At 37.0% G+C, this 15,962-nt stretch overlaps 1 protein-coding gene across 1 annotated transcript; it reads left to right on the forward strand.

The window, feature by feature from the left end:
• The first annotated feature begins 2,250 nt into the window (after positions 1-2,250).
• Positions 2,251-15,780, forward strand: LOC105039050 (uncharacterized). Its single transcript, XM_010915027.4, has 5 exons — positions 2,251-2,765; positions 4,690-4,846; positions 14,854-15,074; positions 15,242-15,415; positions 15,507-15,780. Exons 1-5 carry the CDS (start codon positions 2,499-2,501, stop codon positions 15,591-15,593), a joined length of 906 nt encoding a protein of 301 aa, XP_010913329.1. The 5' UTR covers positions 2,251-2,498; the 3' UTR covers positions 15,594-15,780.
• Positions 15,781-15,962: the final 182 nt, after the last annotated feature.

A 15,962-nucleotide genomic window follows, 5' to 3' on the forward strand; every position in this document is an offset into this window, starting at 1 on the left:
AGGCATGGAGAGCTGCTGGTTTAGATGCACTAGGGACGTTAGGAGAGGTCCCTTTAAATAGGCATGAGGATTGAATCCTATTCAATCTCATAATACAAGTCCTACTTGCATTGGGTTTTCTAATAACTTAAATTATTCAACTTACATTAGGAATCCTATTAGGCGCCAACTCTTGAAGTCCTTGCACTTAATTATTCACACTCTCTTTTGCACCCAAAGGATGCCCCATATGAAATCAAAAGGCTCTTTAATCATAGGACACGCCTAACTTGATCAAATCAAGATGGTGCCCCATAATAACTATCAAAAAAATTAATAAGAGACTTGCATCCTTAATTCATTTGATCCAAAATCTTAGACACCCAACAATTGGAGTTCAATGAATCTCATTCATTTAGATTATTAGTAGATAATTAAGTTTGAATTATCTTATCAAATAAAAAATCCAAATGAAAAAAAGAATTGGGTCCAATCATGTGCTAGCAAGATTATCTTAAACCCAATCGGATTTCTCTAAACCCAATTGACACTTCATAAGCTCAATTGCTAATTCCAGGCCTAATCCCTTTGTTGTGTGATCTCATAGGTTCCATTCTATCTGGTAGTGAGATATACAATGATCTTTATCAAAGTATCATTGAAACTTTTTTCAATAGATCGAAATAATTTTACCTTAACTCATCAAGAATTGTCAATCCAGAACAACCCTAGTGAACTCTCACAATCCATCAATGACACCTAGCGGTATGTAGTGGCAATCCAGTAGAACTAAAATGAACCTCTAGGTGTAGTTAATGTGTGATTCAGTCTCTCTATCATAATTTTCGATTAGATGGCAGGTCATGGATAAATCGTCAAACCTCAACATCAGTCATATGATAGATTCGATTAGCTCAAGTCTAGTTATGACTTTTATGAAAATTCTTTTCCATCAATCACATTACTGTGCCCATAGATTCTTGAACTTAGCCTCTCAAATCTCATAGGACTACTCCTTTCTATCAAGGTTGATAAATCTCATCTTGATGCACATCCTACTCCTATAGTGAATCAACTGTCGTCAATATCTACTATAAGAGCTCATTGAGACCTATATTTATGTGTCAATCAAACTCCAGCAGTCTCACTGTGAGCAGTAATACCATCTTAGATCAAAGGATCAGTCACACCACTACAGTATCGAGACGATCACTGACGATCGAGTAGAAATTCAAGTGATCTCTCATATGGTCACGCTCAGTACTAATTGTTCTCTAACAACTATCTGCACTCATTGTCCAGTATCTCTACACTGTAGACTAAAGACCCATCTATCTCGAAGGAAGTGATCTGTGCATCAGTCTATCCGAATCGATCACTGTCCTTATGATGATCCTATGATCGGGAGTATTTAAGAATTAAATACATATCTCTAATTCTCAACTTTTTGAGAATATGTATCAAAATTAATTTCATGGACAATTCAAGGACACATCATATTTGAATGAAGAATAAATTTATCCTTTTATTGATCAAATCAATGTATTAAGTATAAAATTATATCATAGGGTTATTATAATTTATCAGTCATATTGATTTCTAGGACATACGTCTAAAGTATGTATGTATATATATATATATATATATATATATATATATATATATATATATATATATATATATATATATATATATATATATATATAATGATTTGAAAAATGTCGTTTAGAATGGTGTTTTCAAAAATGCTATTTTGATTGGTATTTTTAATTTTTTTTTTAATTTTATGTAGGCTATGGAGGGGCTGCTGACTAGATCAAAAAATATCATTCCGAATGATGTTTTTTTCCTATAAAAACGTCATTGGAATGACTTTTTTTTTTTGCATTAACTTGATAAATAAATTCAAATCTATATTAATTTGATAAAAAATTTAAAAAAAATATTAATATGGTAAAGTACTTCATGAAACAAGCTTCGCACGTTTCTCCTACTTTTTATCTTATTATCCATGTAATCGTAAGCCAATAAACTTGCATTATTTTTTCTCTAAGTTGGTTCCACCTCCAAGACTCCGCAATCTACACCGATTGCATCACACCACACGCCTTTAGGTTGTCGGTCACGGACCGGCTCCGGCTCGCCAAAAATACACGGAAAGACTTCCGTCCCTTTCCCTTTGCCTATATTAGCGCATGTACATATAACGTTCCCCCTATCCCAAGCACAGCGCATCCCCCTTTTGGAATTCGGAATCAACGCACGAGAAACCCCAGCCTCCAATCCCTCTCTCGTTCTCCTTCTCATCTCACCCTCTTCGCCTCCACCAACACCTGAGTTCCCCTCGCCGCCCCCGCTGTGGATCGATCCGGAGAGGCTTGCAGAAGGATTCCGGCCGATACCGCCGCCGCTGGATGGGAGAAGCGGCATAGGGACCAGCAGGAGGAGGCGGCGGCCGCGGCGAGCGAAGGGATCGGCCCCGAGGAGGACTGCAAGGCCGAGTCGAGGAGGAGACCATCATGTCTGCCCTAGTCTGCGGGAAGAGGTCTTCTTCTGTCTTTGAGGAGCTCCTCCATACCCCTCCCCCCGCCTCCAAGAGGGTCCGCTGCTCCGCCGGCGCCTCCTCTCCCACCGCCTCCCTACTCTCCCCGCCCCGGCCCTCCGCCTCCAGCTCCCCGGCGTTCGATCGGAGCGACGACGACAACAACAACAACCTCCTCAGCGGTGATTTTAATACAGCCCATCTCGCCCAACTGCGGTCCCTCTTTCCTGACATGGACCCACAGGTTCGAAGCCATTTCTCGCCCCCCCTTTTTTGTCTTTCTTCTGGTTTTTTTCCTCTGAAAACGATCGCTTCTTTGGCTGGTGCGTTCGAGATGCTGTTATATGCGGAAGTTGGATATTTTTATTCATGTGAAAAACGAAATCGTTTATGATGAGAATGATTTGCTGCAGATAATCTCAGCCTGCACTCTAGGTCTAGTGAATTTGATTCAGCCCTCTAGCTCTGGCATGCTTGATGCGTGAAACAATCAAGCATGCAAGGATATATTATCTGATTATATAGATCATTTTTTTTTTCTTTGAAAGGTCTTATTGAGGCATTATGATTGTGCTGCCATGGGCTCATGCACCGTACTATTTGCTGACTGGTTTTGGTTGGTTTACTTGATTTCGTTTTCTGAGCTGGCACTTGCTGATTGCTGCTTAAAGAAATGAAACCAAGGGTACGGATTGAAAGAAGGATCCTTGCATTGTGATGTCTTCTTTTATATCAGCTGATTCAAAAGGAAGACACCAAAAAAAAATAATTTTATACCCTTTGCTAGTGATTTGATGTCTTTTATCATCCGTTATGGTGGTTGCTTGGTTTTTTTTTTGTTTGGTTGCTGACATATTTTTAAGTGGCACTTGCTAATTGCTGGTGAACAAATTATGTTTAATGATTTGCATTTTAGATACTAAAACATAATAATTATGAGGTGTCATTTGGGTGAACACATTAGGGGAAAGACAAATTGTGTTATATTCTTAATTTGATAGTTGTTGAACTCTTCAAGGCATATTCATTTCTGGCTGTATGGCTTCTGTATTTAGATGGAACATTTGTTTTCTTTTCCTTTTTCTTGTCTACGTTTAGTTTATATAGAACACTAGCTGTCATTTCACAGAAATGATGGAAGAAGTATCCATTTCGAATGCCTGGGAAACTCCTCCCAAGGTTCGAATATGGACTGTCCTCCCAATGGAAGGGGGGTGCATCCGCCAGGCCATAGCCTTCTTTTCTTATCTGTTTTTTCTGTTAATATTAACTTCCCATGATTACGCCCTAAGAAAGGGAAGTTTACTTGGAACATTAGAAGCTATAGAACATTTACTTGGTGATAGGAGCACGACTTTCTTTTCTTTTCTTTTTTCCCAATTCCTCTTTTTTTTCAGTTTCCTTTTATAGTAGCTGTTTTTGTCGTTGAGTCAGAGAACATTAATGGTGAGTTAGTGAAACCCTACCACCTGTTTAGTGGATATAATATGCGTGTACTTTTGCATGGGATTCGTGGCATCCTTTTATAAACAATTGTCGGTGAATTCCTGTTCTCTCTCCCCCCCCCCCCCCCCCCCATCCCCCTCTCTTCCAAAGCTGGCAATCCTGTAGTTCTTGCTTCCCCAACAAGTCTATGCAATGGTTTGAGCGTAGTGGAGATCCTATTTGATCATGTGATTGTTCCTCTCCGAGACATGCAACTGCAAATCTGATAGAGAGCCCCAAAGTACCAACCTACTGCTTAGTAGGAACCAATTATAGAATTAGCTTCCTTTCAAACAGTCATATTGCTTGTTCTATCTATCTGTTTGGGAAAATGTTCAAGCGTGAAATCCAGGTCTGTTGTGAATTCAGTCGATTTTTATTTATAACACGCTTAGTTCTGTGAAGTTCCATCGGAAATGCATCCTGCTGCTTATGACGATTCTTTTTCATTTTTCGTAATTTAACCGTTCAATTTTGGTATCTTATGGCTAATATGTGTGATTCCGTTGCGCATAGTCTTTGCCTATTTAAGCTAGTTTTTTTTTTTTTCCCTGATGATTTTAAATGCTTGTTAATGTGAATCAGATGAACTTTCCTTCCGATGCTATAGACAAGTCAGAAAATTAGATTAATGGCTTATGATGTCTATCTCTAGCTAATAAATGGTGACAAAATTATTGCAGTTTCTTGAAAGGGCACTTGAGGCATCTGGAAATGATCTGGATTCTGCCATAAAGAGTTTAAACGATCTCCGTCTAGAGTCAGCAGATATCAACTTAGATTCTGTTGGGAGCAAACCTGAAAATGGAATTGAAACAAATGTTCATATTTCAACTGAAGGTATGCATGCATTCAAATACGCAGGCTGCCATGCAACATAGCTTTTCTTGGTCAATTAAAATGTATATAGTTTACATCTGTTTTTCTTATTATACACCCCATTACTCTTGTATCTTGTTCATGTACCACAATTTTGACTGTCAGGACTTTTACCTTTAGCATCTAGCTGAAATATAGTCTTACTTTTATAGAGCAGCATTTTGTTTAAAGTAGCGCAATATCATAATTGCTTGAAAATTCTTATGAGTCTACGTTTGTCTACATTTTTTATCAGAGATATTTTCAGTGACTTATCACTTTGTAGGAATGATACTGATAGAACTTAGACATGTGTAATTTGGTGGGTACATTTATTTTTGATTTTTTTTTTATATGGACCTTGTGCTCTGTAAGGCATAAAAGCTATTGACTTGTCAAATATTGTCATATAGTTTTTTGCTTCAATTTTGATCTTTCCCAATTTCTGCTAGGAATTTTAGCTGTGAGTTGGAAACCTCAACTTCAACTTGATCGACTTTTTTCTAAACCTTTTCTCATCTGAATCTAATCTTGAAAATCATTTCAAAATTTCTATTTCATTTATAATTTTTATGCTAACATTTCTGACTTAATATGGAAACAACCAACTGTCATGTACTGCAAACATCTCAGTTGAGGTACAGAACTAATAATTACCCTTTTTTCACTTTTTTTGATGATTGAATTTTACTAACCGATTTTGTGGATTATAATTTTGAATAATATTAATTTTACAAATGAACAAAATCAAGATCACTCCACAGCATGTTAGCATGGTACCCTACCCTTCTTAGAATTTGAGTTTGTAAATTTACTTTCGTCAGATAGATAGGAAGGGTGTTTCAGCTGAGATTCATTGTATCTAATTTTCTATGTATTTGTCAAGCTCGGGCAGTTTAGGGCTGAGAATCACCTCTTGTAATGTTAATCCCAGTCATGGCCATAATCATGACAACTTTCATCCCAAGCTTTATCCATGTAGGTTGCTATCAAAATCTGGATGTTAAACATCCCCTTTTAGATTAGATCCAAATCATCTCATAGGAGATGAGATTCAATTGGAAACATAAATTGTTACTCTGGTCCCGAATTCTGCTTTACAATATTTAACTGGTGCCAAGATCACCTTGATCTGAATCTGTTGTCCTTTGCCTTCAAATGTCAAGTGAGGGGGAGATGTCTGACAAACAGATCATGCAAGAAAAGCCATCTATGCTGTGACTGGAAGATGTGATAGCTCTTCTAATATGCAGGCCATAGTTCTTGTGAAGATATGCATTAGATTCATTGGAGTCTGGCAATCAAACTATGTATTTTAGAGTACCAGGGGCTTAGCTGATAAAGGGGGACAAGAATAGAGTTTTCATCACAAATGATGGATGCTGAAACCTCATCTAGGAAGATGATGGAGTGCTGCCATGCTGTTTGTGATTTAGTTAGTAAAGGATCAGGGTCATGAAGTTGGTGTTGCTCTGTATGGAAAAAGAAACCTTTGTCTTAATATTCCTTCTGAATTATATGCAGATCTTCTTAGTTTGTTCCATTTCTTTGACCATTTACACAAGATCTGAACTCAGCAACCTTAAGAATCTATTGCGCATATTTGCTTTGTTACATTACTGTTCCTCTTGAGGCAACATATGTCTTATTTATGTCTTGTTATATGTTAGAATACTAGTTTTGCGCCTGCGCATTGCGTGCGGATTCTAGATTACATAATTTATCATTTGCTGAAATGAATCATTAATTTTGATAATAAATAAATAAATAATAATTTTAAAATTAATATTGATAAACATTATTTATCATTAATAATGGAAAAACTTTTTTCAAACAATATCCAGTCATTGTCAACAACAAATTCATGGAATTCGAAGCAATAAATCCATGACAAAATAACGTCCATCTAAATTCTTGGTGTCCATCCATATTCTTAGCTAGATACATGAGTGGGCTTTAATGGCAAGAGTTTCATAATATAATGCTTTAATAACATTATTTAAGTCACATGAGTGGGCTTTAATTCAATCTTTTAATACCATAATGCTTTTCATTCTCTCTCTCTCTCTATGTTTTCAATGAGTGCTTTTAAGATGCTTTAAATGCTTGAAGAATACAAACTTATAGTCCTATGGCTGGGTTTAAATGTGTCAAAACCTCAACTTGGTTGCCCATCTTTGCCCTGTTCTGGTTATTGATGAAATAAAGCTGCTGTCTCGTGATATTTTTAGCTTAAAATTACCATATTCTTTCAGTAAACTACAGGACCTGTCCATTATGTTTCATGTGTCTGGCTTCCTTTTTGTGTCTTGTTAAACAAGACTCTCAATTAGCTAAGGTATTTGGAGTTTGAACTATAAAATTAACCATTGCTTAACCTTTTGCTGAAAGGAAAATATTGAGCAAGTATCTTTATTCTCTAGTTTAATGAGAGCTCCCCTCTTGCGAAAGGAATGTGGCCCTCTTCACTATCAAGTTTTGTTTGTTGAAACCAATATTTTTATTTTATTTGTTTGTGTTCATCTTCTGAGTTCTATTAAAATGGAGTAGAAACATGCAAGGTTCACCATATTGGTACAATACCAACCGGTGTCAGGCATAGCATACTATATCGGTACTAAATCGAGACTGGGTATAGGAGGTGCATTGAGTCTCGGTATGCCAAACCAACCCTATAGTAGGCATGGTGACACTCCACCAGCATGGTACTGCTGCAGGGTCTGGTACCGAGATGATGAATCTTGAAACATGATTTTATTCTATGTAAAGCAAGTTTATGGAAAAGAGGGTGAGACCAGGTTTATGGAAAAGGGTGCGAGACCCTTTTTACATGAAACTGTTTTTTTTTTTTCCAATTTTTAATTTTATGATGTGTTAGTTTTCCCAAAACAGGTTTTGGCAGAGGACCAAACTTATGTTTTGTAACTTTCATTTGTTTTAGGCTTTATATAAACATGTCCCAATAAAAGTCGACAACAAGATTGTTCCTTTGCTTTTATAAAGCTGACATTAGAAAAGATTTTTGATATATAGAGACATTCATTGCAATACGAGGGAAAGAAAAGTGTAAACAGATATTTGAATAAAACTAAAAGAATATCGAGAATACTAGAAATTTTGAAGGAACTTCATTTTTGAAATGATATGATGAATTTAGATTGTATCAATATTCACAACAAGAGCCCAAATCCCAATTTCTTTGTGGTTGTTGTTGTTTTTTCTTTCTTTTTTTTTTTTGTTGTTAAGAACAAAATTCATGCTCATTCATTTAAAAATAATATGTTGTAACTAGTTTTCATGTTACAAAAAGAATATAGGGTCAATCCAATTTCAATTAATTCCTAACCCTAGCTATTCTTGTCACCAAATCAGCCACCAGTATCTACCTATAGATACCAGTGGTGTTACAAAAGTACATCCTGCCAAGTTCCTAGCGGCGATCAATATAAAATTTCAATATCGGGTGGTGGGCTTATACAAATGACGTACATTGCTACATTTTGGGATTTAGGATATGCATTCTTGCTCCACTTGAAGGCATTGTAAGATTAACCAATTCTCCCACTAAAGAAATGATTTCCACCTGCAGTGCATCATCTAGCATGAATAAATATTTGTAGCTTTACCGATCCTCTCTTTCTATGAGAACCTGTGCGGGCATGTGTTTAGTCTTATATTGGTTGTGCTGGGAAGATGTTGGATACTTACATAGGACCAAAGAATCTAAATAATACCTTCTAGTTAGCTTTTTTAGATGAGATTCTAGATGGTTACAAATAGTATCAGAGCGGATCCGATTTATGGCCTATGTAAATTAGGGGATACTACAACACAGGTCTATTCGAGGCTAACAATAGGTTGGTCATGGTATTTATGATTGAATTTGATCAAATTTGTGATTGAATTTGGATCCATAGCTGGGCAAGGACGCAAAGGCTCAAATGGGTGGAGTATGTGAGAATTTGTGCAGGAGTATGTCTAGCCTCACATCACTTGTGTGCTCTTGGGTACTTATATAGGATCAGGGAAATCTAAATAATACCTTATGGCTAGTCTTCTTTAGGTGAGGTACTAGGTCGTTATACCTCCCATAAATAGATGCTGCAACAGACTATCAAGGTTGCTGAATTAGATAGTAATCCAGCCAATATCAGGTTTTTATTTTTGGAGAATTCATCAACTCAATTTTGATTAACAACAGAAAGATAAGCTAAACAAATACTCTATCTTCTGATCTTTGCCATAGTAAAGTACCTTAAATATATTCAATATGCCTAGTGATAAATGACACAAGTTTCCTTTTTTTTGACGTCCTTTATAATATTTTGTCCATCAAAATTTTACTAAAGGGTCATGCCCATTGAAATTGGTTGAAATCCTCATCCAGGATAACTCATTATAGTTTCAATCTCATTCTCTTATTCAGCATAACTTAGAGCTTTTAGAGAGTTTATATTCTGGGGGCACCTTGATATTCTAAATGCCTCTCAATCTCTAGAGATTATAACTTTGGTCAAATGGAGGTGTTAGAAAATATGCAGACTCAGCAGCAGATCTAACATTTTAATTCCATTAGAGTCACCACCACCTAAGGGTGCCATCTTCTTTTGGATTGGTGAGATGCACTAAATTATTGGCCTGGATAGAGGTCCAAAGACTAGGTCAGACTTTTGTGGACATGGTTTCGTAGAAATTTTGGCATAATCCTGTTCTTATTCACCAATCGGTTCCCATATTGGAGGCAAGATTCTTTTCTTTTTACTTGTGTCATCAAAGCCTGTTGACTGATTCATGCCCATTACACACTATGGACCCAAGATCCTTTTTTCAGCCAATGGGGCTTCTAACTAATTTGGGGCAAGCTAGAAATTTTATCCTTTTTTCAACAGATAAATCTTGCATCAGCTTTCTCTAAATTATCAAGCAGTGATCAGGGCACCTAAGAAGCTCTCAAACAATAAATCAGTGGTGACTGGAGAACAAATTTTTAAAGGGAAAAACTCTTAGCTAAAATTAACATGTTGTCACCAACCAGTAAGGTTCTTGTAGAGATTATCTATAAGGAGATTAAAGTCTTTTTAGCTTTGAGCATTACAACAGTAGGTTCCCTAAATGGTGCCTCCGTTAGCTGGGACAGTACGCTATGCACTCAGTAATCATTTTCCTAAAAGCTGCATATGCAACAACCGGGAGATAGTTGATTGGGTTTTTGAGATTGCTCCACTCATCCTTTATCCTCTTCGAGCATCCTTAAGTTTCAAAAAGTCCTGCAGAAAAGCTTGGAGAAAATTGTAAAATCATTAGCAGAAGCTACCAAAAGACTGTGTTTTAAGCACTAGTAGATTCTGCCTCCATGAGGTTGCCCTATCCCCCCAATATTTACATGGCAAGTTTAACTTTCAAAATAGAAGTAGAGATGGAAAAAAGATATTACCATAAGTTCATAACTATTCTTCGGTAATCTTCTTAACCAAAAGCATCATTAATAAAGTGGACTGAATATAAAGAAACCTGAATAATCAATCAATCTATATATTCCAATATTTTTATGAACCTAACCATTCACAATGTATCTACAAAAGAAAACAAAGTCGATAGCAATAAACTGCAATAGGGATTGCAATAAGGAAAAACTTACTAATCCTGTTTCAAGGTGAGTAGAAGAGGAGTCAAGTGATGTGGAAGATGTTGAAGGCTTCACAGCAGTGGCGGAGCTACGTGGAGGCACGGAGGGGCCATGGCCCCCCCAAAAATTTTACCAGAGAACCCCCCCTTGGACAATGAACCGCGGCAAAAAATATTGGACTGTGTCATTAGCTAGAGATTGGCATTTGAAGGTAAATCCAGTTCTATAAGGCTTGGGCTATGTGTCTTAAGTTCAAGATGAAGGCTTGGGCTGAAGCAGATGGAGACTTCATCAGCTTGACATTTAAAGATAATTGAAGGCAGCAAGTAGTTGGACATGAGGCACAGCCTCGTCCATCGATTAAATGGTGGCGATAGTGGCGGAGCTACGTGGAGGCACCGCTCGCCAGCCTTGCCTGCAATTTGCCGCTAGGGTTATTTTGATTTCGAATCGAGGAAGATGATGACATCGTCGCTTTTTATTTTTTTTAACAAGTTAAATGAAACGACGTCGTTTTGTTTAAAACCCTTTCTAAACCTTCTTAGCTAAAAATGATGCCGTTTTTGATAAGCATAAAATAAACCTTTCGTTCAATTCAAACATATCAATTTTGATGCAACCCCCCCCCCAATCCCCTCCTACACACTGTGCCCCCTCGGTTCTTCTTCCCATTCCCATTGCAATTGCCGTGCCCGTCACGTCAGTCGCCAAAAACTGGTGCTGGTGTCCCATTGGCCCTACACCATCGGGCATCATCGCATCGACTAATCGGAGAAGGTATCAGTGATTCAGCGAGGAAAACTCCTAAATTGAGGGTTTAAAAGAATGTCGTTTGCAATTTTAGTTTTAAGTGGTAATAATAAAAGACTTTAAGGTTATATCCTATATGTATTATTTTGGCCTCCCCTAACTCAATTTCCTGGCTCCGCCACTGCTTCACAGAGGGATGAAACAAGATTAGTAAGGTTTTCCTTATTGCACAGGCCAATTAAGAGTCATTAGCTGCTGTCTTCTTTCATGAGCTTAGCAGCAATATTTCTAAAATCTCAAGTATGTTTTATAAAGTGTATCAGGTTTCTGCCTATGTCTATAAATAGGTCCGTCAAATCTATATAAAGGAGACTCAGTTAGAGTTTTAGTTTTCTCTTTGTTTGGTCTTTTCTGAATTCATGACTTTGATTTAGAAACTTGTCTTTTGTTGAAGCATTGTTGGAGTTTTGTCAGCCTCTTTGAATTGCAATAACATCAATATTTGATTTGGTTAATTCTGTTTGAGCTTATTCGCTGGATAGAAATGTGCACCAATTGTGTAGCAGGTGAAGATCGGTTATGTCACACCTTGTTTGGTTTGTTCAGCAGTAAGAGACTTCAATATGGTTATCATTGTTGTATAGATGTGCAAATTATGTAGATTTTAAGGATATCTAGAAAATTTCATGTGCCAATGTATTTGGGTGATTAATGTTATGTTTGTGGTTTTTATGAAACAAAAGCAAACAATAACAGGGAAGGCTTTAGGTCCTTCCCTTTTGGCTTTTGCATTTGCCCTGCACTGTGTTCTGCTACTTTTTCTTACCTAGTGGAGCTAGTGCCTTAGAGTTTTGATTATTTACCCTTTTTTGAAAAATAGAAGATATTGGGAGAACAAGACCAGGTAGAATCTTGAAAACATGAAATGCATGTGCAGCATGGAAGAAACAAGAAAAGAATTTAGATGCTCATGGGATGTAGAAGGATACGTTAAATATCAGATATGTACTAAGGTCCTGCTACAGATGCTGATGTGTTTGTGAATTTTAAGTTCACTTGTTGTTCTTGGATATAGGAGGTGGTTCTATTGGTTTGAAGCGAGTACCTCTTTCTTGTTGTTGCTGTATTTGTATCTTTTGTTGTCTATAGTCGTTCATCATGTTCTTTCTTTTCATGCTAGGCAGCAGTGTCTATTATCTAAGTCAACTTTCAAAGGAGATTTGATAAGTATCGATATCTATCCTGTGTATATTTCCTTGGTGGGATTTGTACTGATTCTCAATAAAGTAAGATATATAGAAAAATGATGCCGCAATGGATCCACAAAATGATGGCAGCACAAAAGAAGCATGGAGTCGTCTTCTCCTTTTCTGTTTTTTCTCTGGTTATTTTAAGCATTGGAAGGTCCAGCTTTTACCAATGAAGGTGAAGTTTATGGTGAAGTACTTTGTTTAGGAGAAAAAGATTCATTCATTCTTATTATAGGAGCTATGGAGCTATGGAATTTGAACTTTACTAGTGAGGTCTATCTGCTCATGTTCTTTTCAGTGGTTGAGTTTTAGATTTGGAGCTTCAATAGTATGATCTTTATTTACGATTACAGAGCATCTAAGTAACAGGCTCATCATGAGAAAGAAATTAGTGACATTTTGTTTGGTGCTGGCCAACCATTATGGTATTTCTTATTATGGGCGGCTTACCTATGTTTCACATCTTGTTTTGTTAGGTTGATAAACATCTAAATATCCTAGCTTGGTTTACTATTTAACTTTTTATGCTTGAATTTTTAGTTGTAAAAAGGCAAAATAAAATAAGTTGCTGGAATATTCCAATTTTAGTGTATATAATAGTATAAAGCCAGCATGTTCCTTTTTTTAATTAATTAATATTTTTTTTGGCATTTCTAAAACTTGTGATTATGGAAATGATAGTTTCATGCAGAAACTTACATATTTGTTTGAAGCCATTGGAATCTCTGGCTTGTTTTATGATTTTTTTTTTTTTTAATTTTTTTTGGGTAAATTATATTCCTGGTCCCTGAACTAAGTTGGATTCTTTTAAATAATTCATGAACTACAAAATCCTAAATTTTAGTCCTTTAACTATTTGAACCGGTTTGATGTTATCCTTAAGGTGATTTCGGCAATTTTTTCTCACCGAAAATTCGATGTGGCAACATCCGGTGCTTATATGGTGCTTATGTGGCATTAAAATCTATAAAAAAACATTGATGTGGTGCTTATGTGGCATTATTTCTTCTTTTCCCATCGTATTTTCTTTTCTTCTTCTTGCTCTAGTCTCTTTTCTTTGAGGAGGATGGAGCCATAGAGGGAAGGGGATTTGAAATGGGAGGAGGATGAAACTAACGCCGGCTCGGCGGGAGGTGTTGGGAGGAGGCAATGGGAGATGAATGGAGGAGAAGAACTGAGCAAAGGAGGATGGGATCATGGAGGGAAAGAGGTTTTTCTTTCTTCTTTTACCATTGGGGTTTTGGGGATGAGAAAAAGAAAGATGGGAGATGAGAGATTTGAAAAGGGGTGGGTAGGAAGAGTTCAGTGAGATGGAGTAGTGAGAAATAAAGGAAAAAAATGTTGTGAGGAGGAGAATGGGCCCGACCATGGAGGGAAGGGGTTTCCTTCTATTTCTTATTTTTTCATTGGGATTTTGGGAATGAGAAGAAGAGAGATGAGAGATTTGTGGAAGAAGATGAAGATTTGGAAAGATGAGATATTAGGAATTTTAGCATTTGGGGAAGAAGAAGATGACATGGCTTAAAATAAGAAAGAAAAAGATGACATGGCTTAGCTATGCAAGCAAAAGATACTCCACATAGGCATCGGATTTTGTCATATCAGATTTCAGTGAGGAAAAACCATCGGAATCACACATGAGGGCAACATTAAACTGGTTTAGATAGTTTGAGGACTAAAGTTTAGGGTTTTATAGTTCATGGACCATTTAAAAAAATTCGACTTAGTTCAAGGACTAAGAACATATACTTATCCAAATTTTTTTAGAAGTACCGTTATATGAAATAGTTATATCTGGAAATTCATGTATGATCAAATATTCTTATGTTCTTTCTTACATTTATTAATTAAACACTACGATATGTTGTCAAAAAACCAGTAGTTGATGTGTTTAACTTATTTATTAGTATATTTAAGGTTATGTGCTTATATTTTTCTTATGTTGAGGCTTTTTGGCAGGTCTATGCTTTCTCTGTCTTCTTGTGCTGTATATGCTGTTCTAAACCTTTTCCTTTCTGTAACATTGCTATAGAGGGAGAAATACTGTCAAAGTCTAATTTCACATATTGTTTCATTGAATAACTCTGTTTTATTTTAGTGTCTGGATAGATTTTTGGTGCGTGTTCAATGATGATAACAACTCCTGAAGTACAATATCTGTTTCTTGATACCATGCCATATCAGTAGATTATCCTGGAAGGTCATGTTATGGGTTTCTTTTGTTATATGCTCCTTGCTGGGCATGTCTGGAATACTATTACCTAGAAATTGCAAAGATGCTTGTCAGTCACTGTGCTACCGGGCCAAGACCCTCAATGAATTGGAGATATATTCATCTTAACATGGACTCAGAAACCTTGCAGGTATCATGAATAATAGCGGTGCAGATGGGGATGCTGAAAATGCACATGGTGCAGAAAGTCTTCCAACCACTGGTTCTGAATGGGTTGAACTGTTTGTGAGAGAAATGATGAATGCCACTGACATGGATGATGCAAGGACTCGCACGTCTAGAGTTCTGGAAGTTCTTGAAAAGTCCATTGTCAGCTGTGGAGGTGCTGAAGCAATGCAGAGGTTTCACAAGGTATTTTATGCTTCTGTACAGAGATTGCAGGCAGGACATTCTTGCTCTTTTGCTCTAGTTGATATATTTCTTTTTTTGCCTGTTCAAAATATCTATTTACCAAATCAGAGGAATTCTTAATAATCAAGATCAGTTTTGCTTCTGAAAACTTCTTTTGCATGAATTAGGAAAACATGATGCTGAAGGAGCAAGTTGAAGTCCTGCTTAGAGAGAATGCTGTTCTGAAGCGAGCTGTGGCAATTCAGCATCAGCGTCAGAAAGAGTATGACGAGAGAAGCCAAGAGCTGCAACACCTGAAACAGCTGGTGTCCCAGTATCAAGAGCAATTGAGAACGCTAGAGGTAAGCAAGTTTTCCATTCATGCGGGCATAATTCTTTTGCCTAGAGACGGCCCTTCAGGCAAAACTCATCCAATGATTCATTGCGTGGCAGGTCAATAACTATGCACTTACAATGCATCTCAGACAGGCTCAGCAAAGCAACTCTATTCCAGGACGCTTCCATCCTGATGTCTTTTGAATGGACAAGCTGCCTGCCCTTTTCTTGCGGATTTGCAGTTTATTGCCTGCCTTAGCCTTACAGTCTTGTGCCCTTTGTGCAAGGATCCTGTGATAGGGACATATGTGTGACCAGTACAACAACATACTCAGAACCTTCTCTAGCTCTGTTGGAATGCAATAAAAAGAGTTTTAACTGTCTTTGATAATTGTCAGGTTGCATCAGTGGTGGGTTAAATCTTGTAGCAGAAAAAAGAGCTACATTCTGTTTGGTATAGTTGGGATTAGCTGATATCCAAATTTACGTTTCTATTTTTTGTTTGTGGTTTTGCCTGGGTTCAAAAAATCTGATAGACGCAATATGGTTCTCTTCTGCATTTTTAGTACCAGA

This window comes from Elaeis guineensis, chromosome 1, assembly GCF_000442705.2.
Source record: "Elaeis guineensis isolate ETL-2024a chromosome 1, EG11, whole genome shotgun sequence".
NCBI classification, from domain to species: domain Eukaryota; kingdom Viridiplantae; phylum Streptophyta; class Magnoliopsida; order Arecales; family Arecaceae; genus Elaeis; species Elaeis guineensis.

Coding starts and splice junctions, on each gene's coding strand:
- LOC105039050 (XM_010915027.4), top strand. CDS start 2,499: ATGTCTGCCCTAGTCTGCGGGAAGAGGTCTTCTTCTGTCTTTGAGGAG. Junction 4,847..14,853: donor TGTTCATATTTCAACTGAAG/GTATGCATGCAT, acceptor GAAACCTTGCAG/GTATCATGAATAATAGCGGT. Junction 15,075..15,241: donor CAATGCAGAGGTTTCACAAG/GTATTTTATGCT, acceptor TGCATGAATTAG/GAAAACATGATGCTGAAGGA.